The following is a 20096-nucleotide window of genomic DNA, read 5'->3' on the forward strand; positions in this document are numbered from 1 at the left end:
ACAGGTTTCCCTCAAGAATTTCCCTGTATTTAGCGCCATCCATCATTCCTTCAATTCTGACCAGTTTCCCAGTCCCTGCCAATGAAAAACATCCCCACAGCATTATGGGATTGTGTTCTCGGGGTGATGAGAGGTTTTGAGATTGCGCCAGACATAGCGTTTTCCTTGATGGCCAAAAAGCTCAATTTTAGTCTCATCTAACCAGATTACCTTCTTCCATATGTTTGGGGAGTCTCCCACATGCCTTTTGGCGAACACCAAACGGGTTTGCTTATTTTTTTCTTTAAGGAATGGCTTTTTTCTGGCCACTCTTCCGTAAATCCCAGATCTATGGAGTGTACGGCTTAAAGTGGTCCTATGGACAGATACTCCAATATCCACTGTGGGCATTGCAGCTCCTTCGGAGTTATCTTTGGTCTCTTTGTTGTCTCTCTGATTAATGCCCTCTTTGCCTGGTCCGTGAGTTTTGTTGGGCAGCCGTCTCTTGGCAGGTTTGTTGTGGTGTCATATTCTTTCCATTTTTCAATAATGGATTTAATGGTGCTCTGTGGGGTGTTCAAAGTTTCTGATATATATTTTTATACCCAACCTTGATCTGTACTTCTCCAAAACTTTGCCCCTGACCTGTTTGGAGAGCTCCTTGGTCTTCATGTTGCCCCTTGCTTAGAGGTGTTGCAGACTCTGGGGCCTTTCAGAACAGGTGTATATCTACTGAGATCATGTGACAGATCATGTGACACTTAGATTTCACACATGTGGACTTGATTTAACTAATTATGTGACTTCTGAAGGTAATTGGTTGCACCAGATCTTATTTAGGGGCTTCATAGCAAAGGGGTGAATACATTTGCAATGACCACTTTTCCGTTGTTTTTGGACTATTTTGTGTATGTCCATTATATGAAATCCAAATAAAAATCTATTTAAATTAGAGGTTGTAATGCAACAAAATAGGAAAAATGCCAAGGGGGTGACTACTTTTGCAAGGCACTGAAGGAGCTGCTAGCTTCAACAGACAGACCAGCTCTCCTTATTTGACGGCAGGGATGGATGTACAGATTATTAATAATAATAACATGATTGATCAAATAGTTAAGCTGTGCCTTTTGAACATCTGACAGACAAATGAAAAACATTTTAATAACTGTAATCAACAAACCGTGAATGTGACTTGTCAATCCATACTATATCAAAGTCCATGCCTGTAGTTTACCCATAATCCATTTGGGCGGAGCTGAAACTAAAGTGACGGTTTAGCAGTTAAGACTATTACAGTAAAGTGATTGGAGTACCTCGTAAGCCACCCCACCGGCCACAATCGAGAGACTGGTTAACCGTGAGAGACGTTTGATACAGGCCAGGATCAATAAACACTTGTAGTAAAATCATAAGTGCTGGCTGTAGCAGAATGACATGGGCCTTGCTATTGGGATACTTGATCTGTTTTTTTCCAGTAGCACCGTGTCAACAATCCGTGTAAGAGCAGCCTTGTGTGTCATTAGCAGTGTGAAGAGGCTGTATGTGTCTGGATGTCAGTATAGAAAAAATATATTTGGGCAAGTGTTCATTTCTCAGAGCGCACCCTGTAGCCAATAATCAATGTGACATAGGTGTATAGAACCATGTCCCTTCACTGATTCAATACAAAGACAGTCAGATTGGAGAGAGGCATCGAAGCGCAATAAGTCAAGATTAAATTGACTATGAAAATGAGCTGAGGCAATAATGAATGCTAGCTGCCATGTGTGTCAGAGGCCCTAGGCAGGCAAGCGTGCATGAGGGGAAGAGGAGGAAGAGGAGGAAGAGGAGGAAGAGTAGAGGGAGAAAGAGGAGGAGAGGGAGGAGGACGAGAAAGAGGAGGACGAGAAAAAGGAATAGGAGGAGGAAGAGGAGGAGCGGGAGGGGAAGAAGAGTAGGAGGATGAGAGGGAGGAGGAAGAGAGGGAAGATGAGGAAGAGGAGGAGGTAAAAAAAGGAGGAAGAAGAGGAAGATGAGGTGGAGGAAAGGGAGGAAGAGAAAGAGGAGGAAGAGGAGGAAGAAGATGAGGGGGAGGAGAAGAGGGAGGAGGAAGAGTAGTAGGAGAGGGAGGAGGAAGGTCAGAGGAGAGGGAGGAGGAAGAGTAGGAGGAGAGGGAGGAGAAAGAGTAGGAGGAGTGGGAGAAGGCCTAGGAGCTTTACTCCGCTGCCTGTCAGACCATTGATCTCTTCCTTTTCCTTCTGGCTTTGTTCTCTCCTCTCTATCTCTACCTCTCATTCACCATCTCTACCTCTCACTCACTATCTTTACCTCTCATTTATTATCTCTATCTCTACCTCTCACTCTCTAACTCTCACTCTCTACATCTTTCACTCTCTCTACCTGTCACTCTCTACCTGTCACTCTCTACCTGTCACTCTCTACCTCTCACTCACTATCTCTACCTCTCACTCACTATCTCTACCTCTCACTCACTATCTCTACCTCTCACTCACTATCTCTACCTCTCACTCACTATCTCTACCTCTCAGTCTCTATCTCTACCTCTCACTCACTATCTCTACCTCACTATCTCTACCTCTCAGTCTCTATCTCTACCTCTCACTCACTATCTCTACCTCTCACTCACTATCTCTACCTCTCACTCACTATCTCTACCTCACTATCTCTACCTCTCAGTCTCTATCTCTACCTCTCACTCACTATCTCTACCTCACTATCTCTACCTCTCAGTCTCTATCTCTACATCTCACTCTCTATCTCTACATCTCTCACTCTATCTCTACATCTCTCACTCTATCTCTACCTCTCACTCTCTACCTCTCACTCTCTACCTCTCACTCTCTACCTCTCACTCTCACTCACTATATCTACCTCTCACTCACTATCTCTACCTCTCACTCACTATCTCTACCTCACACTCACTATCTCTACCTCTCACTCACTATCTCTACCTCTCACTCACTATCTCTACATCTCTATCTCTACCTCACACTCACTCCTTCTTTCTTTCTTTACCCCTCTCTCTCCTCCTCCTTTATCACATTTGTTTTCCATCTTTCACTCTCTAACCATCTTTTATATTTTTCTGTCCCTGCCTGTCTCTCTGATGTAGTGGTCACCATGGTAACTGAGCACGAAGAATCCGCTGCCGCTGAAGTCGCTGTGGAACTTAATGAGGATCTGGTTGGAGGTGCTGTAGACCGACTCCAGCGCTGTGTTCCCACTGAACTGACCGATCTGGGGGGAGCTCTGGTCTGGACCATCCCTGTAGAGACACACACAACATACACACCAAGGATCAATGACAAATCCCTCCGTATGGGCAGGTGATGGACATTGTCAATAGACAATGAAGACAAGACATTGACCAATACAAACATATCTTTGAAAGAGGCCCATTGGAAATCTATTGCGGTCATTTTTAATGAACATTCCCCACGTCAATGTATTGTAGAGAGCAGCCAAATGATCCCTAACCGATCACTGATCTACAGTATTCCTTCCAGGAAGAGACGATTATAGCATCTCTTTTATAAACTTTATTTTTGGAGAAGCATAAGGGTGTCATTACAGAGACTGGGTTTTAAAATGCAGAAAGGTACCCCAGATATCAAACACGTTACCCAATTAAGAGACAGGGGCAGGAGGAGGCTTACATCTCTGTGATCGTGACAGCCAAAGAGCAGACCACCCCCATGGGTCAAATCTGGAGCCAGTCAAAGGTAAATGAGTGCGTGAATGTGAGAAGGGCGTCTGTTTAATGGTGCTCAGTGGACCCCCACTCTGGGCACCGCTGGGTCAGAGCAGTCCTAGCGAACAAGCAGAGAACTTTTATTCATCTGGCTAATCTCTGACACCTGGGATTTTTCGGGAGCACGGTGTGTGTGTGTGTGTATGTGTTTGTGTGTCTGTGTGAGGGAGACTGCTTGAGTGATTGTCTCTTTGCATTAGTGCATACGTGAGTGTGTGAGTGTGTGAGTGTGTGCGTGTGTGTGTGTGTGTGTGGGGGGGTTTGAAGCCAGCATGACATCTCACAGCGCTGAGAACAGATTGAAGCGCTGGCAGCCTGCCGCATTCAGCAATATAAATACATACTATGAGAAACTGAAAGAGAGCCGTGGGGGGGAATGCATTATTTAAACATGCGGGGGGACAAAGGAGGGACTTATTATTTGTGTGCTCATGGATGGAGGACATAGAATTAATCTATTCCATCCATTACGCTCTCTCTTTCTCCTCCTTCTCTCCATCCCCCTCCACAACAGGGGTGTCAGAGTGCTGGGGAGGACAATTACTCAGGAAGCCGCTCTCTTTAAAACATCAAGATGCCTTTGACTGGATCTATGGGGATACATGACGAACTTGCCTTTTGGCGACTGCATTACTGCATTACATTTCCTCCAAAAATCTTTACCGTTCACAGGGAGAGATTAAAAGTCTGAGTACATTGATCATACTCTGTGCATTTAAATGGACTAACTGTGCGTGTTATATCACTGTTGGTCCATTTGTTTAATGAAGGGATGGAGTAGGGATGGAGTGATGGAGGGAACCAGATGGAGAGAGAGAGAGAGAGAGAAAGGGGGTGAACAGTTCAAATCTCTCTCAAACCAACCAGAAGACAAAGTTCTGTTTTATCAATAGTGAGAAATGCAGTAGCTATGGTAACCACAGAAAGGATGCATCCAATTAAGAAAGAACAGTTTGGAAGAGAGGTTTGAGAGCACTGGGGAACGTGAAATGCAAAAACAAAGTTGGCTTTTTTCCACAAATGTATAATTACTTTTACGTTTTAAAACAACAACACAATATGGAAAACTTTTACCATACCGAAGGTTTCTGCCAAAACAGGTTTTAGTAATAATTCTACTAATTAAGCATCCAACACGTATAGTCAAGGGTTAGCTCTACTATAGTTGGCTAGGCTAATTGACTATCACATGGTTTTACATAATTTCTTGTTATCTCCTCATGGGTAATGCAACAAAAGTCTAATTTCATTGAAACTAACTAAAAAGTAATTATTATGTACAACATGACACAATTTACATCAATTCATTGCAATAAACACCTCAGTTGCTGTGTAAGAGGTGAGTTAGAAGAGGTGAGTGGTAAGAGGTGAGTGGTAAGAGGTGAGTGGTAAGAGATGAGTGGTAAGAGGTGAGTGGGAAGAGGTGAGTGGTAAGAGGTGAGTGGGAAGAGGTGAGTGGGAAGAGGTGAGTGGGAAGAGGTGAGTGGTAAGAGGTGAGTGGGAAGAGGTGAGTGGGAAGAGGTGAGTGGGAAGAGGTGAGTGGTAAGAGGTGAGTGGGAAGAGGTGAGTGGTAAGAGGTGAGTGGGAAGAGGTGAGTGGGAAGAGGTGAGTGGGAAGAGGTGAGTGGGAAGAGGTGAGTGGGAAGAGGTGAGTGGGAAGAGGTGAGTGGTAAGAGGTGAGTGGGAAGAGGTGAGTGGGAAGAGGTGAGTGGTAAGAGGTGAGTGGTAAGAGGTGAGTGGTAAGAGGTGAGTGGGAAGAGGTGAGTGGTAAGAGGTGAGTGGGAAGAGGTGAGTGGTAAGAGGTGAGTGGGAAGAGGTGAGTGGTAAGAGGTGAGTGGTAAGAGGTGAGTGGTAAGAGGTGAGTGGGAAGAGGTGAGTGGTAAGAGGTGAGTGGTAAGAGGTGAGTGGGAAGAGGTGAGTGGGAAGAGGTGAGTGGTAAGAGGTGAGTGGTAAGAGGTGAGTGGGAAGAGGTGAGTGGGAAGAGGTGAGTGGTAAGAGGTGAGTGGGAAGAGGTGAGTGGGAAGAGGTGAGTGGTAAGAGGTGAGGGGAAGAGGTGAGTGGTAAGAGGTGAGTGGTAAGAGGTGAGTGGTAAGAGGTGAGTGGTAAGAGGTGAGTGGGAAGAGGTGAGTGGTAAGAGGTGAGTGGTAAGAGGTGAGTGGGAAGAGGTGAGTGGGAAGAGGTGAGGGGAAGAGGTGAGTGGTAAGAGGTGAGTGGTAAGAGGTGAGTGGTAAGAGGTGAGTGGGAAGAGGTGAGTGGGAAGAGGTGAGTGGTAAGAGGTGAGTGGTAAGAGGTGAGTGGTAAGAGGTGAGTGGGAAGAGGTGAGTGGTAAGAGGTGAGTGGTAAGAGGTGAGTGGTAAGAGGTGAGTGGGAAGAGGTGAGTGGTAAGAGGTGAGTGGTAAGAGGTGAGTGGTAAGAGGTGAGTGGGAAGAGGTGAGTGGTAAGAGGTGAGTGGTAAGAGGTGAGTGGGAAGAGGTGAGTGGTAAGTGGAGGTGAGTGGGAAGAGGTGAGTGGGAAGAGGTGAGTGGTAAGAGGTGAGTGGTAAGAGGTGAGTGGGAAGAGGTGAGTGGGAAGAGGTGAGTGGTAAGAGGTGAGTGGGAAGAGGTGAGTGGGAAGAGGTGAGTGGGAAGAGGTGAGGGGGAAGAGGTGAGTGGTAAGAGGTGAGTGGGAAGAGGTGAGTGGGAAGAGGTGAGTGGGAAGAGGTGAGTGGGAAGAGGTGAGTGGGAAGAGGTGAGTGGTAAGAGGTGAGTGGGAAGAGGTGAGTGGGAAGAGGTGAGTGGGAAGAGGTGAGTGGTAAGAGGTGAGTGGGAAGAGGTGAGTGGGAAGAGGTGAGTGGGAAGGATAATAATAGCCTAGTTTTTCTATCTGGCCTTCCAACCAAGTTGAATGAACAGAGGAGCTACTATAGGTGAACAGAGGAACTACTATAGGTGAACAGAGGAGCTACTATAGGTGAACAGAGGAACTACTATAGGTGAACAGAGGAACTACTATAGGTGAACAGAGGAGCTACTATAGGTGAACAGAGGAACTACTATAGGTGAACAGAGGAGCTACTATAGGTGAACAAAGGAACTACTATAGGTGAACAGAGGAGAGAACAGAACTACTATAGGTGAACAGAGGAACTACTATAGGTGAACAGAGGAACTACTATAGGTGAACAGAGGAACTACTATAGGTGAACAGAGGAGCTACTATAGGTGAACAGAGGAACTACTATAGGTGAACAGAGGAACTGAACAGACTATAGGTGAACAGAGGAACTACTATAGGTGAACAGAGGAGCTACTATAGGTGAACAGAGGAACTACTATAGGTGAACAGAGGAACTACTATAGGTGAACAGAGGAACTACTATAGGTGAACAGAGGAACTACTATAGGTGAACAGAGGAACTACTATAGGTGAACAGAGGAACTAATATAGGTGAAGGTGAACAGAGGAACTACTATAGGTGAACAGAGGAACTACTATAGGTGAACAGAGGAACTACTATAGGTGAACAGAGGAGCTACTATAGGTGAACAGAGGAGCTACTATAGGTGAACAGAGGAGCTACTATAGGTGAACAGAGGAACTACTATAGGTGAACAGAGGAACTACTATAGGTGAACAGAGGAACTACTATAGGTGAACAGAGGAACTACTATAGGTGAACAGAGGAACTACTATAGGTGAACAGAGGAACTACTATAGGTGAACAGAGGAGCTACTATAGGTGAACAGAGGAACTACTATAGGTGAACAGAGGAACTACTATAGGTGAACAGAGGAACTACTATAGGTGAACAGAGGAACTACTATAGGTGAACAGAGGAACTACTATAGGTGAACAGAGGAACTACTATAGGTGAACAGAGGAACTACTATAGGTGAACAGAGGAACTACTATAGGTGAACAGAACAGAGGAGCTACTATAGGTGAACAGAGGAACTACTATAGGTGAACAGAGGAACTACTATAGGTGAACAGAGGAACTACTATAGGTGAACAGAGGAACTACTATAGGTGAACAGAGGAACTACTATAGGTGAACAGAGGAGCTACTATAGGTGAACAGAGGAACTACTATAGGTGAACAGAGGAGCTACTATAGGTGAACAGAGGAACTACTATAGGTGAACAGAGGAACTACTATAGGTGAACAGAGGAACTACTATAGGTGAACAGAGGAACTACTATAGGTGAACAGAGGAGCTACTATAGGTGAACAGAGGAACTACTATAGGTGAACAGAGGAACTACTATAGGTGAACAGAGGAACTACTATAGGTGAACAGAGGAACTACTATAGGTGAACAGAGGAGCTACTATAGGTGAACAGAGGAACTACTATAGGTGAACAGAGGAAGCTACTATAGGTGAACAGAGGAACTACTATAGGTGAACAGAGGAACTACTATAGGTGAACAGAGGAACTACTATAGGTGAACAGAGGAACTACTATAGGTGAACAGAGGAACTACTATAGGTGAACAGAGGAACTACTATAGGTGAACAGAGGAACTACTATAGGTGAACAGAGGAACTACTATAGGTGAACAGAGGAGCTACTATAGGTGAACAGAGGAGCTACTATAGGTGAACAGAGGAACTACTATAGGTGAACAGAGGAACTACTATAGGTGAACAGAGGAACTACTATAGGTGAACAGAGGAGCTACTATAGGTGAACAGAGGAACTACTATAGGTGAACAGAGGAACTACTATAGGTGAACAGAGGAACTACTATAGGTGAACAGAGGAACTACTATAGGTGAACAGAGGAGCTACTATAGGTGAACAGAGGAACTACTATAGGTGAACAGAGGAACTACTATAGGTGAACAGAGGAGCTACTATAGGTGAACAGAGGAACTACTATAGGTGAACAGAGGAGCTACTATAGGTGAACAGAGGAACTACTATAGGTGAACAGAGGAACTACTATAGGTGAACAGAGGAACTACTATAGGTGAACAGAGGAACTACTATAGGTGAACAGAGGAACTACTATAGGTGAACAGAGGAACTACTATAGGTGAACAGAGGAACTACTATAGGTGAACAGAGGAACTACTATAGGTGAACAGAGGAACTACTATAGGTGAACAGAGGAACTACTATAGGTGAACAGAGGAACTACTATAGGTGAACAGAGGAGCTACTATAGGTGAACAGAGGAGCTACTATAGGTGAACAGAGGAGCTACTATAGGTGAACAGAGGAACTACTATAGGTGAACAGAGGAACTACTATAGGTGAACAGAGGAACTACTATAGGTGAACAGAGGAACTACTATAGGTGAACAGAGGAGCTACTATAGGTGAACAGAGGAACTACTATAGGTGAACAGAGGAACTACTATAGGTGAACAGAGGAACTACTATAGGTGAACAGAGGAACTACTATAGGTGAACAGAGGAACTACTATAGGTGAACAGAGGAACTACTATAGGTGAACAGAGGAACTACTATAGGTGAACAGAGGAACTACTATAGGTGAACAGAGGAACTACTATAGGTGAACAGAGGAACTAATATAGGTGAACAGAGGAACTACTATAGGTGAACAGAGGAACTACTATAGGTGAACAGAGGAACTACTATAGGTGAACAGAGGAACTACTATAGGTGAACAGAGGAACTACTATAGGTGAACAGAGGAGCTACTATAGGTGAACAGAGGAACTACTATAGGTGAACAGAGGAACTACTATAGGTGAACAGAGGAACTACTATAGGTGAACAGAGGAACTACTATAGGTGAACAGAGGAACTACTATAGGTGAACAGAGGAACTACTATAGGTGAACAGAGGAACTACTATAGGTGAACAGAGGAACTACTATAGGTGAACAGAGGAACTACTATAGGTGAACAGAGGAACTACTATAGGTGAACAGAGGAACTACTATAGGTGAACAGAGGAACTACTATAGGTGAACAGAGGAACTACTATAGGTGAACAGAGGAACTACTATAGGTGAACAGAGGAACTACTATAGGTGAACAGAGGAACTACTATAGGTGAACAGAGGAACTACTATAGGTGAACAGAGGAACTACTATAGGTGAACAGAGGAACTACTATAGGTGAACAGAGGAACTACTATAGGTGAACAGAGGAACTACTATAGGTGAACAGAGGAGCTACTATAGGTGAACAGAGGAACTACTATAGGTGAACAGAGGAACTACTATAGGTGAACAGAGGAACTACTATAGGTGAACAGAGGAACTACTATAGGTGAACAGAGGAACTACTATAGGTGAACAGAGGAACTACTATAGGTGAACAGAGGAACTACTATAGGTGAACAGAGGAACTACTATAGGTGAACAGAGGAACTACTATAGGTGAACAGAGGAACTACTATAGGTGAACAGAGGAACTACTATAGGTGAACAGAGGAACTACTATAGGTGAACAGAGGAACTACTATAGGTGAACAGAGGAACTACTATAGGTGAACAGAGGAGCTACTATAGGTGAACAGAGGAACTACTATAGGTGAACAGAGGAACTACTATAGGTGAACAGAGGAGCTACTATAGGTGAACAGAGGAGCTACTATAGGTGAACAGAGGAACTACTATAGGTGAACAGAGGAACTACTATAGGTGAACAGAGGAGCTACTATAGGTGAACAGAGGAACTACTATAGGTGAACAGAGGAACTACTATAGGTGAACAGAGGAACTACTATAGGTGAACAGAGGAACTACTATAGGTGAACAGAGGAACTACTATAGGTGAACAGAGGAGCTACTATAGGTGAACAGAGGAACTACTATAGGTGAACAGAGGAACTACTATAGGTGAACAGAGGAGCTACTATAGGTGAACAGAGGAACTACTATAGGTGAACAGAGGAACTACTATAGGTGAACAGAGGAACTACTATAGGTGAACAGAGGAACTACTATAGGTGAACAGAGGAACTACTATAGGTGAACAGAGGAGCTACTATAGGTGAACAGAGGAACTACTATAGGTGAACAGAGGAACTACTATAGGTGAACAGAGGAACTACTATAGGTGAACAGAGGAACTACTATAGGTGAACAGAGGAACTACTATAGGTGAACAGAGGAACTACTATAGGTGAACAGAGGAACTACTATAGGTGAACAGAGGAACTACTATAGGTGAACAGAGGAACTACTATAGGTGAACAGAGGAGCTACTAGGTGAACAGAGGAACTACTATAGGTGAACAGAGGAACTACTATAGGTGAACAGAGGAACTACTATAGGTGAACAGAGGAACTACTATAGGTGAACAGAGGAACTACTATAGGTGAACAGAGGAACTACTATAGGTGAACAGAGGAACTACTATAGGTGAACAGAGGACTACTATAGGTGAACAGAGGAACTACTATAGGTGAACAGAGGAACTACTATAGGTGAACAGAGGAACTACTATGAACAGAGGAACTACTATAGGTGAACAGAGGAACTACTATAGGTGAACAGAGGAACTACTATAGGTGAACAGAGGAACTACTATAGGTGAACAGAGGAACTACTATAGGTGAACAGAGGAGCTACTATAGGTGAACAGAGGAACTACTATAGGTGAACAGAGGAACTACTATAGGTGAACAGAGGAACTACTATAGGTGAACAGAGGAACTACTATAGGTGAACAGAGGAACTACTATAGGTGAACAGAGGAACTACTATAGGTGAACAGAGGAACTACTATAGGTGAACAGAGGAACTACTATAGGTGAACAGAGGAACTACTATAGGTGAACAGAGGAACTACTATAGGTGAACAGAGGAACTACTATAGGTGAACAGAGGAACTACTATAGGTGAACAGAGGAACTACTATAGGTGAACAGAGGAACTACTATAGGTGAACAGAGGACTACTATAGGTGAACAGAGGAACTACTATAGGTGAACAGAGGAAGCTACTATAGGTGAACAGAGGAACTACTATGGTGAACAGAGGAGCTACTATAGGTGAACAGAGGAACTACTATGAACAGAGGTGAACAGAGGAACTACTATAGGTGAACAGAGGAACTACTATAGGTGAACAGAGGAACTACTATAGGTGAACAGAGGAACTACTATAGGTGAACAGAGGAACTACTATAGGTGAACAGAGGAACTACTATAGGTGAACAGAGGAACTACTATAGGTGAACAGAGGAACTACTATACTACTATAGGTGAACAGAGGAACTACTATAGGTGAACAGAGGAACTACTATAGGTGAACAGAGGAACTACTATAGGTGAACAGAGGAACTACTATAGGTGAACAGAGGAACTATAGGTACTACTATAGGTGAACAGAGGAACTACTATAGGTGAACAGAGGACTACTATAGGTGAACAGAGGAACTATAGGTGAACAGAGGAGAGGAGCTACTATAGGTGAACAGAGGAACTACTATAGGTGAACAGAGGAACTACTATAGGTGAACAGAGGAACTACTATAGGTGAACAGAGGAACTACTATAGGTGAACAGAGGAACTACTATAGGTGAACAGAGGAACTACTATAGGTGAACAGAGGAACTACTATAGGTGAACAGAGGAACTACTATAGGTGAACAGAGGAACTACTATAGGTGAACAGAGGAACTACTATAGGTGAACAGAGGAACTACTATAGGTGAACAGAGGAACTACTATAGGTGAACAGAGGAACTACTATAGGTGAACAGAGGAACTACTATAGGTGAACAGAGGAACTACTATAGGTGAACAGAGGAACTACTATAGGTGAACAGAGGAACTACTATAGGTGAACAGAGGAACTACTATAGGTGAACAGAGGAACTACTATAGGTGAACAGAGGAACTACTATAGGTGAACAGAGGAACTACTATAGGTGAACAGAGGAACTACTATAGGAACTACTATAGGTGAACAGAGGGTGAACAGAGGAACTACTATAGGTGAACAGAGGAACTACTATAGGTGAACAGAGGAACTACTATAGGTGAACAGAGGAACTACTATAGGTGAACAGAGAACAGAACTACTATAGGTGAACAGAGGAACTACTACTACTAGGTGAACAGAGGAACTACTATAGGTGAACAGAGGAACTACTATAGGTGAACAGAGGAACTACTATAGGTGAACAGAGGAACTACTATAGGTGAACAGAGGAACTACTATAGGTGAACAGAGGAACTACTATAGGTGAACAGAGGAACTACTACTACTAGGTGAACAGAGGAAACTGAACAGAGGAACTACTAGGTGAACAGAGGAACTACTATAGGTGAACAGAGGAACTACTATAGGTGAACAGAGGAACTACTATAGGTGAACAGAGGAACTACTATAGGTGAACAGAGGAACTACTATAGGTGAACAGAGGAGCTACTATAGGTGAACAGAGGAGGAACTACTATAGGTGAACAGAGGAACTACTATAGGTGAACAGAGAGGAACTACTATAGGTGAACAGAGGAACTACTATAGGTGAACAGAGGAACTACTATAGGTGAACAGAGGAACAGGTGAACAGAGGAGCTACTATAGGTGACGAACAGAGGAACTACTATAGGTGAACAGAGGAACTACTATAGGTGAACAGAGGAACTACTATAGGTGAACAGGAGGTGGAACTACTATAGGTGAACAGAGGAACTACTATAGGTGAACAGAGGAGCTACTGAACAGAGGAACTACTATAGGTGAACAGAGGTGAACAGAGGAACTACTATAGGTGAACAGAGGAGCTACTATAGGTGAACAGAGGAACTACTATAGGTGAACAGAGGAGCTACTATAGGTGAACAGAGGAACTACTATAGGTGAACAGAGGAACTACTATAGGTGAACAGAGGAACTACTATAGGTGAACAGAGGAACTACTATAGGTGAACAGAGGAACTACTATAGGTGAACAGAGGAACTACTATAGGTGAGAGATGTGTGTAGTGTATACGTATGTAAATAAGGTATTTCTGTTTGTTATATTGAATAATGTGTGCAAAAAAAACTGTTTTCGCTTTGTCATTATCGGATATTGTTTGTAGATTTATGAGGATTTTTATTTATTTAATCAATTTTAGAATAAGGCTGTCTGAATAGTCAAGGGGTCTGAATACTTTCCGAATGCACTGTAGGTTCTTACCACACAGTGATGTAGTCATAGATGGGTTCTGTATTGACCATGGTGAAGGTGATGTGTGTGTGTATATATATTATAGTGTAATCTAACTCATTAGCTGTTCATTAAGAGGTCGATAGGTTCTTACCACACAGTGATGTAGTCATAGATGGGTTCTGTATTGACCATGGTGAAGGTGATGTGTGTATGTATATATATATTATAGTGTAATCTAACTCATTAGCTGTTCATTAAGAGGTCGATAGGTTCTTACCACACAGTGATGTAGTCATAGATGGGTTCTGTACTGACCATGGTGAAGGTGATGTGTGTGTATATATATTATAGTGTAATCTAACTCATTAAGAGGTCGATAGGTTCTTACCACACAGTGATGTAGTCATAGATGGGTTCTGTATTGACCATGGTGAAGGTGATGTGTGTGTATATATATTATAGTGTAATCTAACTCATTAGCTGTTCATTAAGAGGTCGATAGGTTCTTACCACACAGTGATGTAGTCATAGATGGGTTCTGTACTGACCATGGTGAAGGTGATGTGTGTATATATATATATTATAGTGTAATCTAACTCATTAGCTGTTCATTAAGAGGTCGATAGGTTCTTACCACACAGTGATGTAGTCATAGATGGGTTCTGTATTGACCATGGTGAAGGTGATGTGTGTGTATATATATATATTATAGTGTAATCTAACTCATTAGCTGTTCATTAAGAGGTCGATAGGTTCTTACCACACAGTGATGTAGTCATAGATGGGTTCTGTATTGACCATGGTGAAGGTGATGTGTGTGTATATATATTATAGTGTAATCTAACTCATTAAGAGGTCGATAGGTTCTTACCACACAGTGATGTAGTCATAGATGGGTTCTGTATTGACCATGGTGAAGGTGATGTGTGTGTGTATATATATTATAGTGTAATCTAACTCATTAGCTGTTCATTAAGAGGTCGATAGGTTCTTACCACACAGTGATGTAGTCATAGATGGGTTCTGTACTGAGCACGGTGAAGTTGATGTAGATCCCATTGCCAGGGGGAACCCTCACACTCCACACACAGTCCTGGAAGTTGGGGTACTCCTCCGGGTGGCCGGGGGAGTAGATGGTCCCATTCATGGAGGTGATGTTACCACCACACAGTGCTACAGAGGAGAGGGGAGATGTGGTCAGGTTAGGTGATGTTACCACAAACACAGAGGAGAGGGCTAGGTGATGTTACCACAAACACAGAGGAGAGGGCTAGGTGATGTTACCACAAACACAGAGGAGAGGGCTAGGTGATGTTACCACAAACACAGAGGAGAGGGCTAGGTGATGTTACCACAAACACAGAGGAGAGGGCTAGGTGATGTTACCACAAACACAGAGGAGAGGGCTAGGTGATGTTACCACAAACACAGAGGAGAGGGCTAGGTGATGTTACCACAAACACAGAGGAGAGGGCTAGGTGATGTTACCACAAACACAGAGGAGAGGGCTAGATGATGTTACCACAAACACAGAGGAGAGGGCTTGGTGATGTTACCACAAACACAGAGGAGAGGGCTAGGTGATGTTACCACAAACACAGAGGAGAGGGCTAGGTGATGTTACCACAAACACAGAGGAGAGGTCTAGGTGATGTTACCACAAACACAGAGGAGAGGGCTAGGTGATGTTACCACAAACACAGAGGAGAGGGCTAGGTGATGTTACCACAAACACAGAGATGTTACCACAAACACAGAGAGGGCTAGGTGATGTTACCACAAACACAGAGGAGAGGGCTTGGTGATGTTACCACAAACACAGAGGAGAGGGCTTGGTGATGTTACCACAAACACAGAGGAGAGGGCTTGGTGATGTTACCACAAACACAGAGGAGAGGGTTAGGTGATGTTACCACAAACACAGAGGAGAGGGCTAGGTGATGTTACCACAAACACAGAGGAGAGGGCTAGGTGATGTTACCACAAACACAGAGGAGAGAGGGCTAGGTGATGTTACCACAAACACAGAGGAGAGGGCTAGGTGATGTTACCACAAACACAGAGGAGAGGGCTAGATGATGTTACCACAAACACAGAGGAGAGGGCTAGGTGATGTTACCACAAACACAGAGGAGAGGGCTAGGTGATGTTACCACAAACACAGAGGAGAGGGCTAGGTGATGTTACCACAAACACAGAGAGGAGATGGGCTAGGTGATGTTACCACAAACACAGAGGAGAGGGCTAGATGATGTTACCACAAACACAGAGGAGAGGGCTAGGTGATGTTACCACAAACACAGAGGAGAGGGCTTGGTGATGTTACCACAAACACAGAGGAGAGGGCTAGGTGATGTTACCACAAACACAGAGGAGAGGGCTAGGTGATGTTACCACAAACACAGAGGAGAGGGCTTGGTGATGTTACCACAAACACAGAGGAGAGGGCTAGATGATGTTACCACAAACACAGAGGAGAGGGCTTGGTGATGTTACCACAAACACAGAGGAGAGGGCTAGGTGATGTTACCACAAACACAGAGGAGAGGGCTAGGTGATGTTACCACAAACACAGAGGAGAGGGCTTGGTGATGTTACCACAAACACAGAGGAGAGGGCTAGGTGATGTTACCACAAACACAGAGGAGAGGGCTAGGTGATGTTACCACAAACACAGAGGAGAGGGTTAGGTGATGTTACCACAAACACAGAGGAGAGGGCTAGGTGATGTTACCACAAACACAGAGGAGAGGGCTAGGTGATGTTACCACAAACACAGAGGAGAGGGTTAGGTGATGTTACCACAAACACAGAGGAGACGGCTTGGTGATGTTACCACAAACACAGAGGAGAGAGCTAGGTGATGTTACCACAAACACAGAGGAGAGGGCTAGGTGATGTTACCACAAACACAGAGGAGAGGGCTAGGTGATGTTACCACAAACACAGAGGAGAGGGGGTTAGGTGATGTTACCACAAACACAGAGGAGAGGGCTAGGTGATGTTACCACAAACACAGAGGAGAGGGTTAGGTGATGTTACCACAAACACAGAGGAGAGGGCTAGATGATGTTACCACAAACACAGAGGAGAGGGCCACAAACACAGGTGATGTTACCACAAACACAGAGGAGAGGGCTAGGTGATGTTACCACAAACACAGAGGAGAGGGCTAGATGATGTTACCACAAACACAGAGGAGAGGGCTAGATGATGTTACCACAAACACAGAGGAGAGGGCTAGATGTTACCACAAACACAGATGTTAGGGTTACCACAAACACAGAGGAGAGGGTGATGTTACCACAAACACAGAGGAGAGGGCTAGGTGATGTTACCACAAACACAGAGGAGAGGGCTTGGTGATGTTACCACAAACACAGAGGAGAGGGCTTGGTGATGTTACCACAAACACAGAGGAGAGGGCTAGGTGATGTTACCACAAACACAGAGGAGAGGGTTAGGTGATGTTACCACAAACACAGAGGAGAGGGCTAGATGATGTTACCACAAACACAGAGGAGAGGGCTAGGTGATGTTACCACAAACACAGAGGAGAGGGCTAGATGATGTTACCACAAACACAGAGGAGAGGGCTAGGTGATGTTACCACAAACACAGAGGAGAGGGCTAGATGATGTTACCACAAACACAGAGGAGAGGGTTAGGTGATGTTACCACAAACACAGAGGAGAGGGCTAGGTGATGTTACCACAAACACAGAGGAGAGGGCTAGGTGATGTTACCACAAACACAGAGGAGAGGGCTAGATGATGTTACCACAAACACAGAGGAGAGGGCTAGGTGATGTTACCACAAACACAGAGGAGAGGGCTAGGTGATGTTACCACAAACACAGAGGAGAGGGCTAGGTGATGTTACCACAAACACAGAGGAGAGGGCTAGGTGATGTTACCACAAACACAGAGGAGAGGGCTAGGTGATGTTACCACAAACACAGAGGAGAGGGCTAGGTGATGTTACCACAAACACAGAGGAGAGGGCTAGGTGATGTTACCACAAACACAGAGGAGAGGACTAGGTGATGTTACCACAAACACAGAGGAGAGGGCTAGATGATGTTACCACAAACACAGAGGAGAGGACTAGGTGATGTTACCACAAACACAGAGGAGAGGGTTAGGTGATGTTACCACAAACACAGAGGAGAGGGCTAGGTGATGTTACCACAAACACAGAGGAGAGGGCTAGGTGATGTTACCACAAACACAGAGGAGAGGACTAGGTGATGTTACCACAAACACAGAGGAGAGGGCTCGGTGATGTTACCACAAACACAGAGGAGAGGGCAAGGTGATGTTACCACAAACACAGAGGATAGGGTTAGGTGATGTTACCACAAACACAGAGGATAGGGTTAGGTGATGTTACCACAAACACAGAGGAGAGGGCTAGGTGATGTTACCACAAACACAGAGGAGAGGGTTAGGTGATGTTACCACAAACACAGAGGAGAGGGCTAGGTGATGTTACCACAAACACAGAGGAGAGGGCTAGGTGATGTTACCACAAACACAGAGGAGAGGGCTAGGTGATGTTACCACAAACACAGAGGAGAGGGTTAGGTGATGTTACCACAAACACAGAGGAGAGGGCTAGGTGATGTTACCACAAACACAGAGGAGAGGGCTAGGTGATGTTACCACAAACACAGAGGAGAGGGCTAGGTGATGTTACCACAAACACAGAGGAGAGGGCAAGGTGATGTTACCACAAACACAGAGGAGAGGGTTAGGTGATGTTACCACAAACACAGAGGAGAGGGCTAGGTGATGTTACCACAAACACAGAGGAGAGGGTTAGGTGATGTTACCACAAACACAGAGGAGAGGGCTAGGTGATGTTACCACAAACACAGAGGAGAGGGCTGGGTGATGTTAACACAAAGGAGAGGGCTAGGTGATGTTACCACAAACACAGAGGAGAGGGCTAGGTGATGTTACCACAAACACAGAGGAGAGGGCTAGGTGATGTTACCACAAACACAGAGGAGAGGACTAGGTGATGTTACCACAAACACAGAGGAGAGGGCTAGATGATGTTACCACAAACACAGAGGAGAGGGCTAGGTGATGTTACCACAAACACAGAGGAGAGGGCTTGGTGATGTTACCACAAACACAGAGGAGAGGGCTAGATGATGTTACCACAAACACAGAGGAGAGGGCTAGGTGATGTTACCACAAACACAGAGGAGAGGGCTAGATGATGTTACCACAAACACAGAGGAGAGGGCTTGGTGATGTTACCACAAACACAGAGGAGAGGGTTAGGTGATGTTACCACAAACACAGAGGAGAGGGCTTGGTGATGTTACCACAAACACAGAGGTTACCACAAACACAGAGGGCTAGTGATGTTACCACAAACACAGAGGAGAGGGCTAGGTGATGTTACCACAAACACAGAGGAGAGGACTAGGTGATGTTACCACAAACACAGAGGAGAGGGCTTGGTGATGTTACCACAAACACAGGGTTAGGTGATGTTACCACAAACACAGAGGAGAGGGCTTGGTGATGTTACCACAAACACAGAGGAGAGGGCTAGATGATGTTACCACAAACACAGAGGAGAGGGCTTGGTGATGTTACCACAAACACAAACACAGAGTTACCACAAACACAGAGAGGGCTTGGTGATGTTACCACAAACACAGAGGAGGGCTTGGTGATGTTACCACAAACACAGAGGAGAGGGCTTGGTGATGTTACCACAAACACAGAGGAGAGGGCTTGGTGATGTTACCACAAACACAGAGGAGAGGGCTAGGTGATGTTACCACAAACACAGAGGAGAGGGCTAGGTGATGTTACCACAAACACAGAGGAGAGGGCTTAGGTGATGTTACCACAAACACAGAGGAGAGGGCTTGGTGATGTTACCACAAACACACTTGGTGAGTTACCACAAACACAGAGGAGAGGGCTTGGTGATGTTACCACAAACACAGAGGAGAGGGCTAGATGATGTTACCACAAACACAGAGGAGAGGGCTAGGTGATGTTACCACAAACACAGAGGAGAGGGCTTGGTGATGTTACCACAAACACAGAGGAGAGGGCTAGATGATGTTTCCACAAACACAGAGGAGAGGGCTTGGTGATGTTACCACAAACACAGAGGAGGGAGGGCTAGATGATGTTTCCACAAACACAGAGGAGAGGGCTAGGTGATGTTACCACAAACACAGAGGAGAGGGCTAGATGATGTTACCACAAACACAGAGGAGAGGGCTTGGTGATGTTACCACAAACACAGAGGAGAGG

General features: G+C 44.7%; 1 protein-coding gene across 2 annotated transcripts in view; it reads right to left on the reverse strand.

The window, feature by feature from the left end:
• Positions 1–20096, reverse strand: part of LOC118399009 (CUB and sushi domain-containing protein 3-like) — a 908305-nt gene that overhangs the window by 154527 nt on the left and 733682 nt on the right. For both annotated transcript variants that reach the window (XM_052472732.1, XM_052472731.1), the window contains exons 43-44: positions 14802–14979; positions 3099–3244 (exon numbers count right to left, since the gene is read on the reverse strand). In XM_052472732.1, the coding sequence (XP_052328692.1) occupies positions 3099–3244; positions 14802–14979 (324 nt within the window). The remainder of the gene's footprint in view (positions 1–3098; positions 3245–14801; positions 14980–20096) is intronic.

The sequence above is a fragment of the Oncorhynchus keta genome, chromosome 20 (assembly GCF_023373465.1).
Source record: "Oncorhynchus keta strain PuntledgeMale-10-30-2019 chromosome 20, Oket_V2, whole genome shotgun sequence".
Taxonomy (NCBI): Eukaryota; Metazoa; Chordata; class Actinopteri; order Salmoniformes; family Salmonidae; genus Oncorhynchus; species Oncorhynchus keta.